General features: G+C 58.0%; 2 protein-coding genes and 1 pseudogene across 4 annotated transcripts in view; 2 read left to right on the top strand and 1 right to left on the bottom strand.

The window, feature by feature from the left end:
* Positions 1-6324, top strand: part of CLCNKA (chloride voltage-gated channel Ka) — a 28875-nt gene extending 22551 nt beyond the window's left edge. For all 3 annotated transcript variants that reach the window (XM_075906340.2, XM_089773084.1, XM_089773085.1), the window contains 6 exons: positions 118-331; positions 654-787; positions 1192-1292; positions 1872-1955; positions 3562-3648; positions 5518-6324. In XM_075906340.2, the coding sequence (XP_075762455.2) occupies positions 118-331; positions 654-787; positions 1192-1292; positions 1872-1955; positions 3562-3648; positions 5518-5565 (668 nt within the window). In that variant the 3' untranslated portion in view covers positions 5566-6324. The remainder of the gene's footprint in view (positions 1-117; positions 332-653; positions 788-1191; positions 1293-1871; positions 1956-3561; positions 3649-5517) is intronic.
* Positions 2001-2282, top strand: LOC149521727 (signal recognition particle RNA; annotated as a pseudogene).
* Positions 6321-16390, bottom strand: part of FAM131C (family with sequence similarity 131 member C) — a 30300-nt gene continuing 20230 nt past the window's right edge. The window contains 8 exon segments of the mRNA XM_089773026.1: positions 6321-9089; positions 9092-9180; positions 9182-9359; positions 9841-9951; positions 10435-10565; positions 10567-10603; positions 12842-12935; positions 15093-15220. Coding sequence (XP_089629152.1) covers positions 9028-9089; positions 9092-9180; positions 9182-9359; positions 9841-9951; positions 10435-10565; positions 10567-10603; positions 12842-12935; positions 15093-15220 — 830 coding nt within the window. The 3' untranslated portion in view covers positions 6321-9027.

Below are 16390 nucleotides of genomic sequence, written 5' to 3'. Positions count from 1 at the left end.
GTTGTTGCACAGTGGCTCCATGGCTTGCACGGTAGCTGGGCACAAGCCCCTGGCAGAGCCACTCCCTGGGCACGAGGCTGCACCAGGAGGTTACTGCTCTTGACATTGTCCCGACAGGGGCAGCTGCTTTCTCGGGCTCGGTCACACACACGCTCTCCACTGCCCTGCTGGCCTTTGAAATGACCGGGCAGATTGCCCACATCCTGCCTGTCACCCTGGCTGTGCTGGTGGCCAATGCCATTGCCCAGAAGTTCCAGCCCTCGTTCTACGACGGCACCATCATCGTGAAGAAGCTGCCCTACCTGCCCCGCATCAGGAGCCGGCACATTGGGTGAGCCCCGGGGAGAGGCTGGTGCAGGGCTTCCACAGGGCCAGGTAGGCAGCCAGCTGGAGCTGGAGGCGCTGGAGGCTGGCACCACGGCTGGGTGGCGAAGGCATGCCTGGCACAAAGGGCAGAGCTGAGGCAGGAGAGGGGCCCTGGTGCACTGGGGTTAACCCCAGATGAACCGCAGGGTCCCCAACTCCCATGGCCACCCTGCTCTCGGTGTGAGGTGCCTGGTTTGGGGATGGTGGCTGTCCAGAGGTCTCGGTGCAGGTCAGAGGAGAGCACTTACCCCTTTGCCCTGGCTCACCTGTGGCCCTTCCATCCCCAGCTCCTACAGTGTGACCACTCGCCAGTTCATGAACCCCCACTTTGCAGTTCTGGCCAAGGGCGCCGGCTTTGAGGAGATCCTCAGAGTTGTGACCTCTACTGACGACTTGGAGTACCCCATTGTGGAGAGCGCAGGTAGCATGCCCACACCGCACTCAGACCCCACTGGCCCTTCCCAGTCTCCACTGTCCATCTGCATCTCCTTTCCTCCCCCACCCTTTTTCTTTCCACCCCCCGCTTTGCCCTGGAGCTGGGCCCTGCTAGTCTGGCAGGGACAGAGCTCCTGGAGCAGTTCCCTTTGACGGGCATCGCTGGCCTATCTCCTTATTACTGGGGGCCCTGGGCCAGGGGCACGAGCAGCCTTATCTTGGTGGAAGAGCATCCATGGCTTAACAGAGCCCTTGGCATGGAGCAATCTCCCTGGCCACAGCCCTTGCGGTGCCCATCAGCCTCGGCCTAGGACTGTGAAATGGTCAGTTGGTGTCAGGGATGAGCCACCTGTCCTGCCCTCCTCCCATGTCCTGTCTCCTTTCCTCCAGAGTCTCTGATTCTGGTGGGCATGGTGCAAAGAGCCACACTGGTGAGATACCTCCAGACCCATGATGAGGCCACGCCAGGGGAGAAGGAGCCAGAGGAGAAGGTAGGCTCAGAGCACTCCCCCCTGCTGCCCACACTGCCCTGGGGGAGCCCCTCCAGCCAGCAGCCCTTAGCACAGAGCGAAGTCGAGAAACCAGCGCCAGCCAGACCTGGGAGGGGCTGGTGGGATCCCTGGGCTGGCGGCTGCCCCTCCCTCCAGTCAGCCACCTCAGAGCACCTTCCCTTCTCACCGCTTCAGCCCAGGGCGAGGGGGGAGGCTCTGCAGCCACACGGCTAAGCAGTATTGTACATTACAGCGCTTCCTCCAGGGCAGCCCCTTTCCTCCCCAGAACCACGAGTGGCTGTGTCACAGCCTGGCCCTCCTTCAGTGGGGGAGGGCTCAGCGCTACAGGCAGCAGCATGCCCAGAGACACCAGCCCAGGCAGGGGCTGTGGAGGGCACTTCTCCCTGCCCCTAATATCTGCAGGGACCACTCCCACTGTGGAGGCTCCGCCCTATGAAGGGGGCAGCACTTTGCTGAGTCCCAGCCCTGGGCTGTCCCCCTGGGAGTGCCCTTTGAAAGCGGCACCGCTACAACAGCCTCTGCAGACCTGCCGTGCCCATGGCCCCTGTTCCCCAACAGTCTCACTCCAACGGGACGCTGGGGGACGACTGCACCATCGAGCCAATAACCCTCCAGCTGTCTCCGTGGACATCTCTGCACCAGGTAAGGGTGTGGGAAGGGCTGTGGGGGAGACTGAGCTCACAAGAAGCCAGTCGCGGTGGCACACGCCTGTTCTTCCAGCTGCGTGGGAGGCTAAGGCTGGCGGGTCACTTGCACTTAGGAGTTCTGGGCTGCAGGGGGCTGTGCCGATCAGGTGTCCGCACTAAGTTCGGCATCAATAGGGGGAATCCCTGGGAAGCTGGGAGTCCCCAGGTTACCTAAGGGGGGGTGAACCGGCCCAGGTCAGAAATGGAGCAAGTCAAAGCTCCTGTGCGGAGCCTGTGAAAAGTCCCTGCAGTGCAGCCTGGGCAGAGTGAGACACAGTCTCTCGCTATGCACAGCCCTAAGAGGGATGCACACAGCTCCCCACCTAAATGGGGCCAGCAGAACCCGAGCCAGCTGCAGTGAGAAACCTGCCTGGCAGAGCTGGGGTGGCTGCGGGAAGGCCAGGCAGGTGTCCTGGCTATCGAAATACAGCCCTGGCCCTGCAGTCAAACCAAGAGCGAGGCTGCTTGCGTAGAGCCCTGGCCCCGTGAACTGAAGGGTTGTCGGTTTCGTATGCGGGTCACACGTGACGTGACCTTTAGTCCCCACGGCCATGAGTGGGATGTAAAGACCCAGCTACATGGTCGGAGGCAGAGAGGTCTGGGCAGGCTTCACCTGCTCCCCCAGCCTCACAAAGTTCTGGCTCCAGATGCATTTGTTTGGTTCCATGCAGAGGTGGAAATGAGCCGGTAACAGGGGCCAGACAGCGGCTGGAGGAGGGCAGCGCGCTCCCACCGACTCCCAGGGCTCTCCTGCAGGCTGCTGGCTAAGCAGCAGGCAGGTGAAAGGGCCAGTCTGGGGGCACGCTCCCTATCCAGGGCTGCTCCAGCTCCGAGCCCCCCTGGCATGTGCTGGAGCCCCCTCCCCAAGATTTGTACCAGAAGGATGTTGCTGGCTGTTCCCCTTCTTCACTGTCAGGGAGCGAGGGGAAAGTGCCCAGTTTGCTGCTTTCTTCTCCCTGTGGCTGGGGAGGACAAGGGGCAGACAAGGCCTGTCACTTTGCTCCCGCTCCCTGACCGGGACAGGAAGGGAACAGCCAGCAGCCCTGATACAAATCTCAGGGGAAAAGCTTCAGCCCCCTGCCCTGAGCCCCCCACAACCCAACTCCTGCACTGTGACCCCCGTCTCACCAACTCCCTGCCCCCCCCACATCCCCCTCCCCCTCCTGCATTCCCTCACACTTCAACAGTCTCCAATGTGCTGCCTTGAGTGCCCCCACCTCCTGCTCTGGGCCCCCGGGGGGTTGTGATAGGACAGTCCCTGTAAGGAACTCCAGCTGCTTTGGGATGGGTTTCCCCTGCGGAGCACGAGCATCTGGTGGTCACTGCAGTGCAGGGCATGGGGCTCCCTGAACCCATCTCTCAGCAGGGGAGGCTGCAGGCCCTGAACTTACCTGGGAGGGTGCAGGGCGGGTGCAATGGAGAAGCCTTGGGCCCAGCTCCCCCCAGCAGTTCCAGGCTTGAGTGGGCCCTGCTGTCCCCACACTGAGGGCACCGCTGGGCACAGGGAGGGCTCTGCTGATGCCACATCACCCTGGCCCCACTGGCTTCCTCTCCTCTTCCAGGCTCATAACCTATTTGAGCTGCTAAACCTGCAGCGTGTCTTCGTCACCTCCTTGGGGCAGATCGTTGGGACCGTATCTCGGAGCGAGGTGGGCCGGGGGCCGGCAAAAGTGGGGTGGGGGGGACTGGGACCAGCAGGAGCGGGGTAGGGGGACTGGGACCAGCAGGAGCGGGGTAGGGCGAAAGGGCTGGGGCCGGCAGGGGAGGGGGACTGAGACCAGCAGGAGCGGGGTAGGGCGAAAGGGCTGGGCCAGCAGGGGCAGGGGAGGGGGACTGGGACCAGCAGGAGCGGGGTAGGGCGAAAGGGCTGGGGCCAGCAGGGGCAGGGGAGGGGGACTGGGACCAGCAGGAGCGGGGTAGGGTGAAAGGGCTGGGGCCGGCAGGGGAGGGGGACTGGGACCAGCAGGAGCGGGGTAGGGCGAAAGGGCTGGGCCAGCAGGAGCAGGGGAGGGGGACTGGGACCAGCAGGAGCGGGGTAGGGCGAAAGGGCTGGGACCAGCAGGAGCGGGGTAGGGCGAAAGGGCTGGGGCCGGCAGGGGAGGGGGACTGGGACCAGCAGGAGCGGGGTAGGGCGAAAGGGCTGGGGCCGGCAGGGGAGGGGGACTGGGACCAGCAGGAGCGGGGTAGGGTGAAAGGGCTGGGGCCGGCAGGGGAGGGGGACTGGGACCAGCAGGAGTGGGGTAGGGCGAAAGGGCTGGGACCAGCAGGAGCGGGGTAGGGCGAAAGGGCTGGGGCCGGCAGGGGAGGGGGACTGGGACCAGCAGGAGCGGGGTAGGGCGAAAGGGCTGGGGCCGGCAGGGGAGGGGGACTGAGACCAGCAGGAGCGGGGTAGGGCGAAAGTGCTGGGGCCAGCAGGGGCAGGGGAGGGGGACTGGGACCAGCAGGAGCGGGGTAGGGCGAAAGGGCTGGGGCCGGCAGGGGAGGGGGACTGGGACCAGCAGGAGTGGGGTAGGGCGAAAGGGCTGGGACCAGCAGGAGCGGGGTAGGGCGAAAGGGCTGGGGCCGGCAGGGGAGGGGGACTGGGACCAGCAGGAGCGGGGTAGGGCGAAAGGGCTGGGCCAGCAGGAGCAGGGGAGGGGGACTGGGACCAGCAGGAGCGGGGTAGGGCGAAAGGGCTGGGGCCGGCAGGGGAGGGGGACTGGGACCAGCAGGAGCGGGGTAGGGCGAAAGGGCTGGGCCGGCAGGGGAGGGGGACTGAGACCAGCAGGAGCGGGGTAGGGCAAAAGGGCTGGGGCCGGCAGGGGAGGGGGACTGGGACCAGCAGGAGCGGGGTAGGGCGAAAGGGCTGGGGCCGGCAGGGGAGGGGGACTGGGACCAGCAGGAGCGGGGTAGGGCAAAAGGGCTGGGGCCAGCAGGAGCAGGGGAGGGGGACTGGGACCAGCAGGAGCGGGGTAGGGCGAAAGGGCTGGGGCCGGCAGGGGAGGGGGACTGGGACCAGCAGGAGCGGGGTAGGGCGAAAGGGCTGGGGCCGGCAGGGGAGGGGGACTGGGACCAGCAGGAGCGGGGTAGGGCGAAAGGGCTGGGGCCGGCAGGGGAGGGGGACTGGGACCAGCAGGAGCGGGGTAGGGCGAAAGGGCTGGGCCAGCAGGAGCAGGGGAGGGGGACTGGGACCAGCAGGAGCGGGGTAGGGCGAAAGGGCTGGGGCCGGCAGGGGAGGGGGACTGGGACCAGCAGGAGCGGGGTAGGGCGAAAGGGCTGGGGCCGGCAGGGGAGGGGGACTGAGACCAGCAGGAGCGGGGTAGGGCGAAAGGGCTGGGCCGGCAGGAGCTGGGGTCTGTGGCACACTAGAGAGCTACCTGGGGGGGATGGCCAGGGACCCAAGGACCCATCTGGGATGGGAAAGGCATGGGCATTGAGGAGGTGACCTAATGGCTCTTGAGTGCCCCGGGCAGGAGGAGCAAGGAGCTTGCCCTGCCCGGCGGGGGCACAGTCTCGCCCAACCGCCGCTTCTCTTCCAGCTGAAGGCGGCGATTGAAGACCTGGCAAATCCGAAGACACTGACATGAGTGATTCTCAGCCTTGCGGAGCCGTGGGGACAGGCTCTGGCTGGGGCTCAGATCACAGCAGAAGGCAGGGGCGGTGCCCACAGGAACCCCTGCCTCTTGCTGCCATTGCCTCAAATCTTTTTTTGTAAACTGAAGTGGATTGAAAAGCTCCACCCCTTGCTGCTCCCACAGCAGGGAGCCAGGGCAGACATGACCCCTGGAGCTCTCTGCCCCAGGAAGCCTGGCAGTTGCTGGAGCCCTCAGCCACCGTGGAGCGAGATCCCAGCACATATACGCTGGGACAAACAACTTGGCCCATGGACTCAGCGCAGAGGACAGACCACGGCTGCAGTGGCTGTTGCCACGTGAAATGTGCCCGGAACATCCTGAACTGAGTTCCTGGTGCCCCTTGGGGGCTGGGCCCAGTGGGGCCAGAGCATACTGCTCCTCAAGCCCTAGAAGAGACGCGCTGGTAGCCTAAGGGCTGGGGGCTTGTGCTTCTGCCAGTGAAAGGCCTCACTTCTCACTGCACCCATCTGAGCCCATCACAGACCAACCTGCGTGGAATTCTCCCTTACCCTCCAGTCGCTCCTAACGGCACCATGCCCGTTTAAGCCAGAACCAGGCTTGTAGGAGCCCTGTGCAGCCAACGCACCCCCTGCCTGTCCCCAGACACCATCTCCAGGGTAGCTGGGCCTTAGCCTGCCTGTGAGTGGCTCCTCTGAAATCCATTGTTCCCCCTCATGGCCAAGTAAATCAGACAGAGCCAGCCTGTGTGGAGCTATTGACCCTTTGTATTTCTCTGCAGCAGGGAACGTGGGGGGGAAAAGGTGTCACTGCTGCTTCCCCCACCCCCTGCCCTGGGACCTGCTCCTTCTGCCCCAGCTGACGCAGGAAGCGTAGCCAAGGCGCACGTCTCCAGCAACCGTAGTAACCATGTAGGTGACTAAGTTCACACGCCAGGCATGACACCCGCCCGCCTGGCCTGGCCAGTGACTGGTAAAGGAGGACCAGCCTAGGAGGAAGCAGACTGAGGTGCACAGTGACTCATTGCACATGTCAGCCTCTGTCCTTACAGACCCGCCCTGACTGGGAGGAAACAAGGGATGTTAAATTGCGGTGAATTAACTAATCAAATAGCCGATGGGATTTCCATCGACTATTCGATTAGTCTGTAAGGGTATGTCTGCACTGTAAGGCTGTGTCTACAGTGGCAAGATTTTGCGCAAAAGCGGCCACCTGTCTACACTGGCCGCGAGTATTTGCGCAAGAACACTGATGTTTTACTGTATGAAATCAGTGGTTCTTGTGCAAATACTTTGACGTTCCTACTCAGGGATAAGTCCTCTTGTGCAAGTGTTCTCGCGCAAGAGGCCAGTGTAGACAGGTAACATCAATTTCTTGTGCAAGAAAGCCCAGTGGCTAAAATGGCCATCGGCGCTTTCTTGCACAAGACAGCATCTACACTAGCATGGATGAATTTGCGCAAAAGCAAATCTTTTGTGCAAAGGCACATGCCAGTATAGATGCTCTCTTGTGCAAATACTTTTAACGGAAAAACTTTTCCGTTAAAAGTATTTGTGCAAAATCATGCCAGTGTAGACGCAGCCTAAGGGTATGTCTACACCTTGCAGGAGGAGTAACAGTAGTTCGAATTAGGAGCTTTAATTCGAACTACCTAGTCCATGCCACGTGTAGCTGTGGGCAGGGAGTTCGAATTATGGGCATTTAAAAATGGCGCCCACCCAGGAACATGCAAATGAAGCCCGGGATATTTAAATCCTGAGCTTCATTTGCAAGTTTGAATGCCTCCATTAGCCACCCTAGTTCGAACTGGGGGGCTAGTGAGGACAGACCCTAAGAACTTCCGGGTTCTGCCTTTGCCTGTGCATTTCAAAGTTGGAATGTGGCATGGAGCCCGGGGCCAGCAGGCACTTCCGCTTTGAAATGCACAAGAGCCTTTGCTGAGGACTCCTCTACATTTCAAAGCTGGCACCTGCATGGAGCCCCCGCTGACCCCAGGCTCCATACGGTACTTCCCCTCTGAAATGCACAAGAGCCCCAGCAGGGACTCTGCTGGGCCCCTGCCCCGTCTCACGGGGCTGGAGGGAATTGGCTTTTAAGCCAGCTCCCCCACCATCTCCTCCTCCCTTTTGTGATAGAGGCAGTAACGGGGGCAGGGGGGGGTGACGAGTTGACTAGTGTGTCGACTGTCCAATAAGCTTTTGCTTATTGCATACTCGACTAGTCTCTTGCATCCCTAGAGAAAACCCCGCGGATGCAGCCTCTGCCAGAGGCACAGTGGTCATGGCAGACAAAGTCTTCTCAAGTGAATACATTCAGCTGCTCCCCATCCCCCCGTGGGCTGAGATTTCATGTTGGTATCTCCCCCCCACTCCCAGCACATGTGAATGATGGTATGTGCCAAGGGAGAGCCCTGCTCACAGAACTATTCAAACCTTTGAGGTCAGAGCGTCAAAGCCAGCAGTGCCCTGCAGCCATGGGGGTGGGGTGGGGGGGGGTTACATATGATGAGGTTTGTCGTCTCAGCTGAATGAACCTGACCAAGTTGTAACTAAGTCCTGGACATGGGCTGTGTCCCAGCCCCCCAAGGCTGGAGCACAGTGCGAGGCATGGCCAGCGGGGCTGGGTGGGGTGTGTGTGTGTGGGGGGGGGGGCAGCTGGGCCCTGGAGTTTAACTCTGGTCCTGTAAAGAGAAAGGACCAAACTGACTGGGGTTGTAGCATTTCAGCCTTTAGGCTAGGATGTGCAAAGACCTTATGGGAATTAGACACTCCATTCACCCTCCATTGATGGGATTTGGCACCTAACCTCCTTAGGCAACTGAAACATCCAGTCTCAGAGAGCAGGGTGGCCTTCGTACAAGCCAGCTGCTTGCTAGCCAAATGCCAAAGCTCCCAGCCCCAAGTGGCTTGAGAGCCCAGTGCCTCTCCATAGCGGCTGGAATTGCATGGGGGAGCACAGCCATGCCCCTGGTAAACCTGCCGAGGTCTCATCCAAACGAGGTGGGGACAAGAAGCCAAAGCATCGAGTGCTGGCTTGTGTGCAGACCACCCGCTCACAGGGCTAGCTGGGGCACCGAGGATGGAAGCCTGAAACGCACATTCAATACGCTTGGACGCAGATGCCTTCCCATGCTCCCTGGCTGTCCAGCCCTCAGGGAACCGCTGGGAGACAGAACATGTCTTGGTCTTGCAGAGAGTCTCCTTAACGCAATCAGCAGCCTCGGCCAAAGGAAAATAAATCAAAGCCCCCACCGGGCAACAGTCCAACAAAGGCACCCAGCTCTCGAGGAGCCCCCGCAGGCATTAGTAGGAGGGATTTTATGGGCACCCACTTGCCATGTCAAACTAATAGGCAACTTTTCATCATTTCTCCCAGCAACATCCAGGGAGCTGGAACGTGCCATCCCCTGGGGCAGGACCCCTCAGGGCAACACCCCTCCCTCTTTCTGCCTGGGATCTAGTTATAAAACACTTCGTCCTCAGAGAGGGAGCTGCTGTCCGCATAGTGCAGGGAGTTGCGAGCCGCTTCTGGCAGATGCTGGTCGTGCTCTCCCGCTCTGGCCCTGTGCAGGCCAGCTCCTTCTCCGAGCTGTCTGCCTGGGGGGCCATGGGGGAGAGCCCCGGGGAAGATGTGTCTAGAATTCCATTTCTCTGCTCCAGTGTGCCCCCGGGCTGTCGGGGAGGTGTGTGTGGAGGACGAGGAGGCAGGCAGGCTGTCTTCCACGTTGCGGCTATTTATTACCTGGGGACTTGGCAGCAGCTTCTCCTGCAGGTAGATGCTCTCCAGGTCTGAAAGCAAAGCCAGGGAGGGGAGAATTGTGTGTTAGGGATTCAGCAGGGCCCTGAGAAGGGGCATGGCCATCACAATGAGGAGTGGCCACAGATCCAGGGAGCCCTGCTTCAGACACCTGATTCCCAGAGACCCTGATGGTCTGTGGCTTCTACTGAATCCAGCTGGGGTTGCTGAGTCCATCCAGGGTCCCAATCCTGCCCTCAGCTCTGGGTGCCCCCATGGGCTAGTGGAAGGGGACCCCAAGGACCCAGCATTGGCAGGGGTGTGGTCAGAATGCAGCTGTGCTCCATGGTCCCCAGCTGTCCAAACATCCCCTTTGGAACGAGATGACAGATCTACACCTGAAAGCCCAGGGATCTGCATCTGACGGAGACAGGAGACCAGGAAGGGTGGCCCCGAATCACTACATGTAGGGAGGGCTGGGGAGCAGCAGGAGCCCTGAAAGGCTGCTCATGGCAGACAGGAAGGGAGAGGTACCTTGAAGCTGTATGATCTCCTGGGAGCTGCCCCCGTAATTCATTTCCTCTTCCTCTAATGAGGACCAGGCACTCAGGGTGGCCTCAGTGATGGCAAATTGCTCAGCGACCCCTGGGTCGGACCATGGGAAACCAAACACAAGTTACAAGGAGATTGTTATTGGGCCATGTACTGACCCTGGCTACCCGGGGAAATCTGGAGTGACACCTCTAAACCAGAGTGATCTGGATTAACACCAGTGTTCTCAGGAACTGCGTGTCCCCTGGCAAACCAGAAGAATTCTATCCAGCCACACTCCGCTCAGAGCCCTGTCTCCAGCCGTGACCAGCTCCCTGCTCGAGAGGAAGGTACCAACAGCTCTGCGATGGCAGCTAGTTGTGATACAAGGATCGCGGAGTGGAAAGCCCTAGGGTGGCAGCGGAGCTCTGAGTGATTTCTATCTGGAGCAGGGCTAGGAGTTCTCTGCATTGGTTGCTATTCAGCAGACAGCTAAGGGATGTGCCAAATGCATGGGCACTGCTCACCAATGGATGCCCCAGTGCCCAGCAACTGCAGTGCTCTGTCCCCTCCCTTTAGGGGGTACCTCTCTCTCACACACACACCTCGGCTCATCTGTGAGGTAGGAATAGTGCTCTTCCCCTGTCAGCCACGGCTCCCAGCCTGCCGGGGGGGCATTCCAGCCTTTCCACTCGATGAGGTGGGCCACCCGGCCGTGAACCATGCGGGGGCTTGGTGATGTGGTCCTTTATGGTCTGGACTAATCCTAAAGCAGAGAGAGGGAGGAGCTGGGCTGAAGTGGGTGGGATTCAGACCAGTTCGATCAATGCATCAAGACATGGTGCACGAGGAGTACAGATAGTTCGGAATGGCTACGTAGTTACAGATAGTTCGGAATGGCTACGTAGTTCGAACTATCTAGCCCGTGCCGTGTGTAGCCGTGCGGCACGGGGTTTGCACTAGCCGGCTTTTAAAAATGGCGGCGCCGGCTTTATGCTAATGAAGCCCGGGAAATTCAAATCCCGGGCTTCATTAGCAAGTTCGGTATGCATACATTACCCCCCTAGTTCGAACTAGCGGGGTAGTGTAGACATACCCACAATGAATTACGCTGGTGACTGCTGGAAGCTGATACACCCCGTTCCCTCCCCTTCCATCTCCCATGTGGGGACAATTAGATCCCCTTGGCCTGGCCTGTAGCATGCTGGGGGGGGGGGGGGTAGGGGTCTGCTTGTGGTTATGGGCTGCGCTAGCCTCTTCCAGGCCTGGCACAAGTGCCAGCTGAGCTGTGGAGGGAGGGGCAGATCTGAAAGGCCTGATGGCGTTGTCGAAGGGTTTGCATGACCCTCCCCTAGGCCGTACTTAGGAACTTCCCATGCGGTGACCCAAGGGCAGGCTGTGTCAGTCAGTCTGGGAATCAGAGAGGATCGCAGGGTCTGTGTGGATCCATTTTCTGTTCCCAGGGCTCTTGTCTACTCAAAGGGACCTCTGGACCTGCCCTCAGAGGGGATGGGATCAAGCCCCTCCTGGGATCTGGCCCTAGCTCCAGCTCATGCCAGCTCCATTTGGTTGAGGAATGCCACAAGCCCTGAGGGGAAGCTGCCGCCTGCTGCCTGGGATTGTGGCTGGATCTCTGGCCTCCTCTGGGAGTCTGTGCTAGGCAATTGTCAGCCCAGTGAGAGGGTTGCCAGGTGTCTGTTGTTTGACCAGAAGCCTGGTTGAAAAGGGACCTTGGGGTCTTCAGTCAGCACCACCGACTGGACCACTAGAAGTCAGGTCAGCGACGTGTAGGGCGAAAGCAGGCTCCCTGCCAGCCCTGGCTCTGTGTGGCTACCGTAAGCAGTGGCATGTCCCCTCTCTGCTCTTATGAACAGGCACAGCAAAGGGGCTCAGTCCACATGCTGCCCCCACCCAAGAGCCAGCTCTGCAGCTCCCATGGGCCAGGAACCACAACCAACGGGCACGGTGGGGGCAGCACCTGCAGAGGGGGCCTGACCTTGCCTCCATGTGGGAAAGGGGACAGGCCACTGCTTGTGGAAGCTGCCTGGAGCCTGCAAAGCTGATCCCCATCCCACTCTCTGAAACTCTTGGCACCAGCCCCCTCCTGAACCCCAAACCCTGCATTCCCGGCCTCACCTCAAAGCCTGCACCCTGATCCAGAGTCCTCATTCCACCCCCTGCCCCAGCCCTGATCCCCCTCTGAGCCCCTGGATCCCAGCCCAGAGCCCCTCCTACACCCCAAACCTCTCCTCCCCAGCCTGACCCTGGAGCTCGCAGCCCCATCCAGGGCCCTCACCTGCTCCCTCATCTCAAACCCCTGAGGCAGCCCATCTTCTTAGTTTGGAAAAAAGAAGATTAAGGGGGGACATGATAGCGGTTTTCAAATATCTAAAAGGGTGTCACAAGGAGGAAGGAGAAAATTTGTTCCTCTTGGTTTCTGAGGACAGGACAAGGAGTAATGGGCTTAAAGTGCAGCAGGGGAGGTTTAGATTGGACATTAGGAAAAAATTCCTAACTGTCAGGGTGGTCAAATATTGGAATAAATTGCCAAGGGAGGTGGTGGAATCTCCCTCTCTGGAGATATTTAAGAACAGGTTAGATAGACATCTGTCAGGGATGGTGTAGACGGAGCTTGGTCCTGCCTTGAGGGCGGGGGGCTGGACTCGATGACCTCTTGAGGTCCCTTCCAGTCCTATTATTCTATGAAAATGAGTGAGTGAGTGAGCAGGAGAAGAGCCACAGACAGAATGAAGGGGATGACGTGAGAGGGGGCGGGGCCGGGGTGCTTGGCTTTATGGGAGTAGAAAGCTGGCCGCCCTACAGGATGATGGAGCCAGGCAGGAGGGATGGATGGTCTTTACCAGCGAGGCCACTTTGAGAAACCAGTTAACTGGCTGCGCCAGTTTGTTTACTTCCCGGAGCCGCAGCCATGCAGCCTTGTGGCTCCTATTGGCTCCGTTGCAGCCAAGGGGAGCCGTGGGAAGAAACACTGACCCTTACTTACCCACCAGAGAGGAGGTTGCCAGGGCCATCACGTTGTAACCACTCGAGCCAGACTTGGCATCAGAGAGCGTCCCATTGGATGTTTTGAAACATTTCTGCAGAGGGAGAAGAGAAGCAAAGGTGGGCAAGATGGGCTGGGGCAGGGAGACAGAGCTGAGCACCCTCAGCCAGCCCCACGCTGGGGGAGGGGACCCAGGAAAACAGAGGGGAGATTGCCAGGGTGCGGTCCCCCAGATGGCCCAGCAGTCCCTGGACACTCAGGACTTATGATACAAAGATGGATCGGCAGCACCTACTGTGACTCATGAGGGAGACCATGTCTAGTGGTGCCAAGTCTGTGCTGGTGACTCCAGAGATGACTGTAGGCATCAAGGAGTTATCCGGGTTACACAGACTGTTATGGGATGGAGCCATGCTCCCTGCGGACTCTGGTTTAGTCCCAATCCTCAGCACAGATGCTCTGGTGTGATGCACTTAAATAAAGCTGCAAGTTCCCAGCCTGCAGGCTGGTGAGGAGACTTAGCTTTGTTGCTACAAAACTCAGAGATGCACAAGGGGGAGGGGGCAGGCTCAGTGTCTGCCAAGCGCTTCCCAACTACACCCAGTCTGCGGGGTTGGCTCTCGCCTGGCATGGATCCCTGTGATGACAAGGGCCTGCAGGACCTTGCTCTCCCATGAACGCACACTGATCCCACTCAGTGAAGGGACCCTGTGCCAGCTTTGCAGCTCCCCACAGCCTCCCTATGTACATGGAACTGGACAAAGGCCGGATGATGCTGATCACCCTGAACCAACCCCCTCCACTTGCCACATTTCTCCAGGGACTTCCAGCCTGGACCCCTCCCGCCATGGCAGCCTCTTGCATAGGGACCATCACACGCATCCACTAGGGTACACTCCATCCACACCTGCCCTCCATTCTCCCAGGAGCTCAGCACCCTCAGGGCAACCAGCCCACACTGACCTGCAGAGGGTCCCAGCAGAAATCCATCTGGTTTTCCTATCTGTTTTACTGATGGGAAACTGAGGCACCAATAGGTTGGGGTTTTAAAATTCCTAAAACATAGAAACAGAAGAGGCAGTTGCCTGATGTGGTATGGAGGACAGACTGGAAGCAGTTTGGAATGACCCACACAATGCCCTCAATGTCAGCCAATGAAAACTTTATACCACTTCAACCCCCATGTTCTTTCCATGCTGTTTAATTTGGATCTTCCTGGGATAGAGTCACTGTACTGAGTGGTAGCAACAACTCCAGGCTCTGATATTGCACTTTTCACCTCTAATGCAGGTGAACAGATGGGGAAACTGAGGCACACAGCAGGAAAGTGAGTGCCTATGGCCACACAGCAGGTTAGTGGTGAAGCTAGAAATGGAACCCAAGTATCCTGATTTCCAGGCAGGGGCCCTATCCACTAAACTCATTCCATGTCACTGTTTTTATAGGAATGGTGCTGGATAGACAGGCCTGGAACCCAGAGCTGGGCTGGTCAGGTAGCAGCAGCTTCCCTGGCATGCCCCGGTAACGTACTGCTGCCAGTGCTGACATGTGGGGAAGGGCCCCATGGCTTTAGCTTGTCAGCTTTTTGGAACAGCACCTGTCATTATGTTCAAGATTTGTACAGTGCCTCGCCCAATGGGGTCCTGAGCCATGGCTGGGATCCTAGATGTTACAATAACTTGGCCCATTAGGAGGCTGCCAAGCACAAGCAATAGGGATCCTTGGCCACTTGGTCTTTCCTGAGGCACCAAACTGCTGAACAGCCTTTTCATCATCTCATGAAAGGGCGCCTGGCTCCCCTGCCTGAGTCGTCCACCCTCCATGCCAAGGGAACTTGCACAGGGACCTTTCAGGGTGCAGGGAAATGTTCAACTCCCCACCACCAACTATGTAGGGTGACCAGATAGCAAGTGTGAAAAACCAGGAGTGCAGGAGGGAGAATAGATGCCTACATAAGAAAAGTCCCAAATATTGGTACTGTCCCTATAAAATCAGGGCACCGAGTCACCACCAAATACCTCATGGTTAGTTTGCTGAACAGCAACTAGAGTTCATCTATAGCAGCCACCCTCGCAGGTCATCAGCTGGGTTTGAACCCAGGTTCTTCTGGAGTAAGGCAGGCAAGGCTAATAGCTAGTAGCAATACCCAGTTCTCACAGAGGCCAAACCATTGGAAGAGGCCACAACACACCCTTTGCATGCTCCTGTAGCATTTTGCAATGACTGCCTTGGACCCTGGCTCTTTGGTTACCTTGCAGTTGTCCTTCCCCAGGGTGGATGCAGGCACTTCCTGGCTCTCATGGGGGGCAGAAGGAGAACACGCTGGTTGCCTGCTGTGTCTGGAGATGGAATATTCCTTCTGGGCACTTGTGAAGAATTCTGCAACAAAGGAGAAAAGAGATGGGTGAGAGAGGGCTGGACTGGGCTTGGTGACCCTGCTTGGTTGCCTGTTTACAGAGCAGTTATAGAAAAGATGCTGGAATATTGGAGTCAGGGGAGATGGAGAATTTCAGAATTTAGGTCCAGAATTGAAACTCAAAACTTTCAGTTCTGAACTGTTGCTTTGGTACCTTGTAGTAGTACAGCTGCTTCATGTCCCCATTCTCCTCTATATGACAGTCTCTTCAACCAGACTACATCTCTCATGAGGCACCATGGTTTCACCTGCTATGCCACCACAGTGCATCATAGGAGTCCACGATGTATGGAATCGACCTTTTAATGAATTATAGCTACCATATAACGTTATGTAACCTTATGAACTATGGACCAATTTTTTCTTAATAGAATTTTAGAATTATAAAAGTTAATCACTTTTGGATGAATTTGTTAGAAATTTGTTAAGAATTGCCTTTGAAGAATCTGTTATTGTAACTTTTTAAATACACATTGTAACTAAAACCTCATTTTAAATTGTCAGTACATTGTAACTAAAGTGCCTCCATATTGCAACTGAAACCTCATTTTAAACTTTGTACTCCCTTAACTCTAAAGCTAGGTGTCACATTACTGAATTGGAGGGAAGCAGCCAGATCGCTGCTGCACCCCTAGGTGGGGGTGTTGGCCCCAGAAATTGGTATGAAAGGGAGCCATGTGGGGTATTGAATGGGAGCTTGTTGTTTTCTGAACCTGTGTACACTGTTTATGTGAGTATATAATGTCTGTGTGTGTAGATCTGTAATCTGTGTGGAAGCTGAATATTTCTTGGAATGTGGTTAAGCATTGCTATGGACAGGCTGAGTAGCAAAGCCCTGTGGAACAATGGCACCTGATGGCCCAAAGACACACCTAAAGCATGAAGGCGGACATCTAAGAGCGGCCAGCAGAGAGAGGCTGAGGACCAGGTGACCGGCTGAGACCAGAAGATGCCAGGAAGGGGGTATAAAGAGGCCATGTGGTCGATGCCATTTTGTTCTCAGCTCAGCACTTCATCCCAGAGGCAGCACTGTAGGGGTTGAAGAGCCCGGAAGACCTGTGAACCCATCCTGATCGTAGGATGTGCAATAAGAACTTTTAAACCAGCAGCTGTAACATCTCTGCTAGAGCCTG

The sequence above is a fragment of the Pelodiscus sinensis genome, chromosome 24 (assembly GCF_052426305.1).
Source record: "Pelodiscus sinensis isolate ZL-2025 chromosome 24, ASM5242630v1, whole genome shotgun sequence".
NCBI classification, from domain to species: domain Eukaryota; kingdom Metazoa; phylum Chordata; order Testudines; family Trionychidae; genus Pelodiscus; species Pelodiscus sinensis.
Note: the sequence above shows the minus strand (reverse complement) of the source record. Positions and strands in the feature narration are given on the sequence as shown.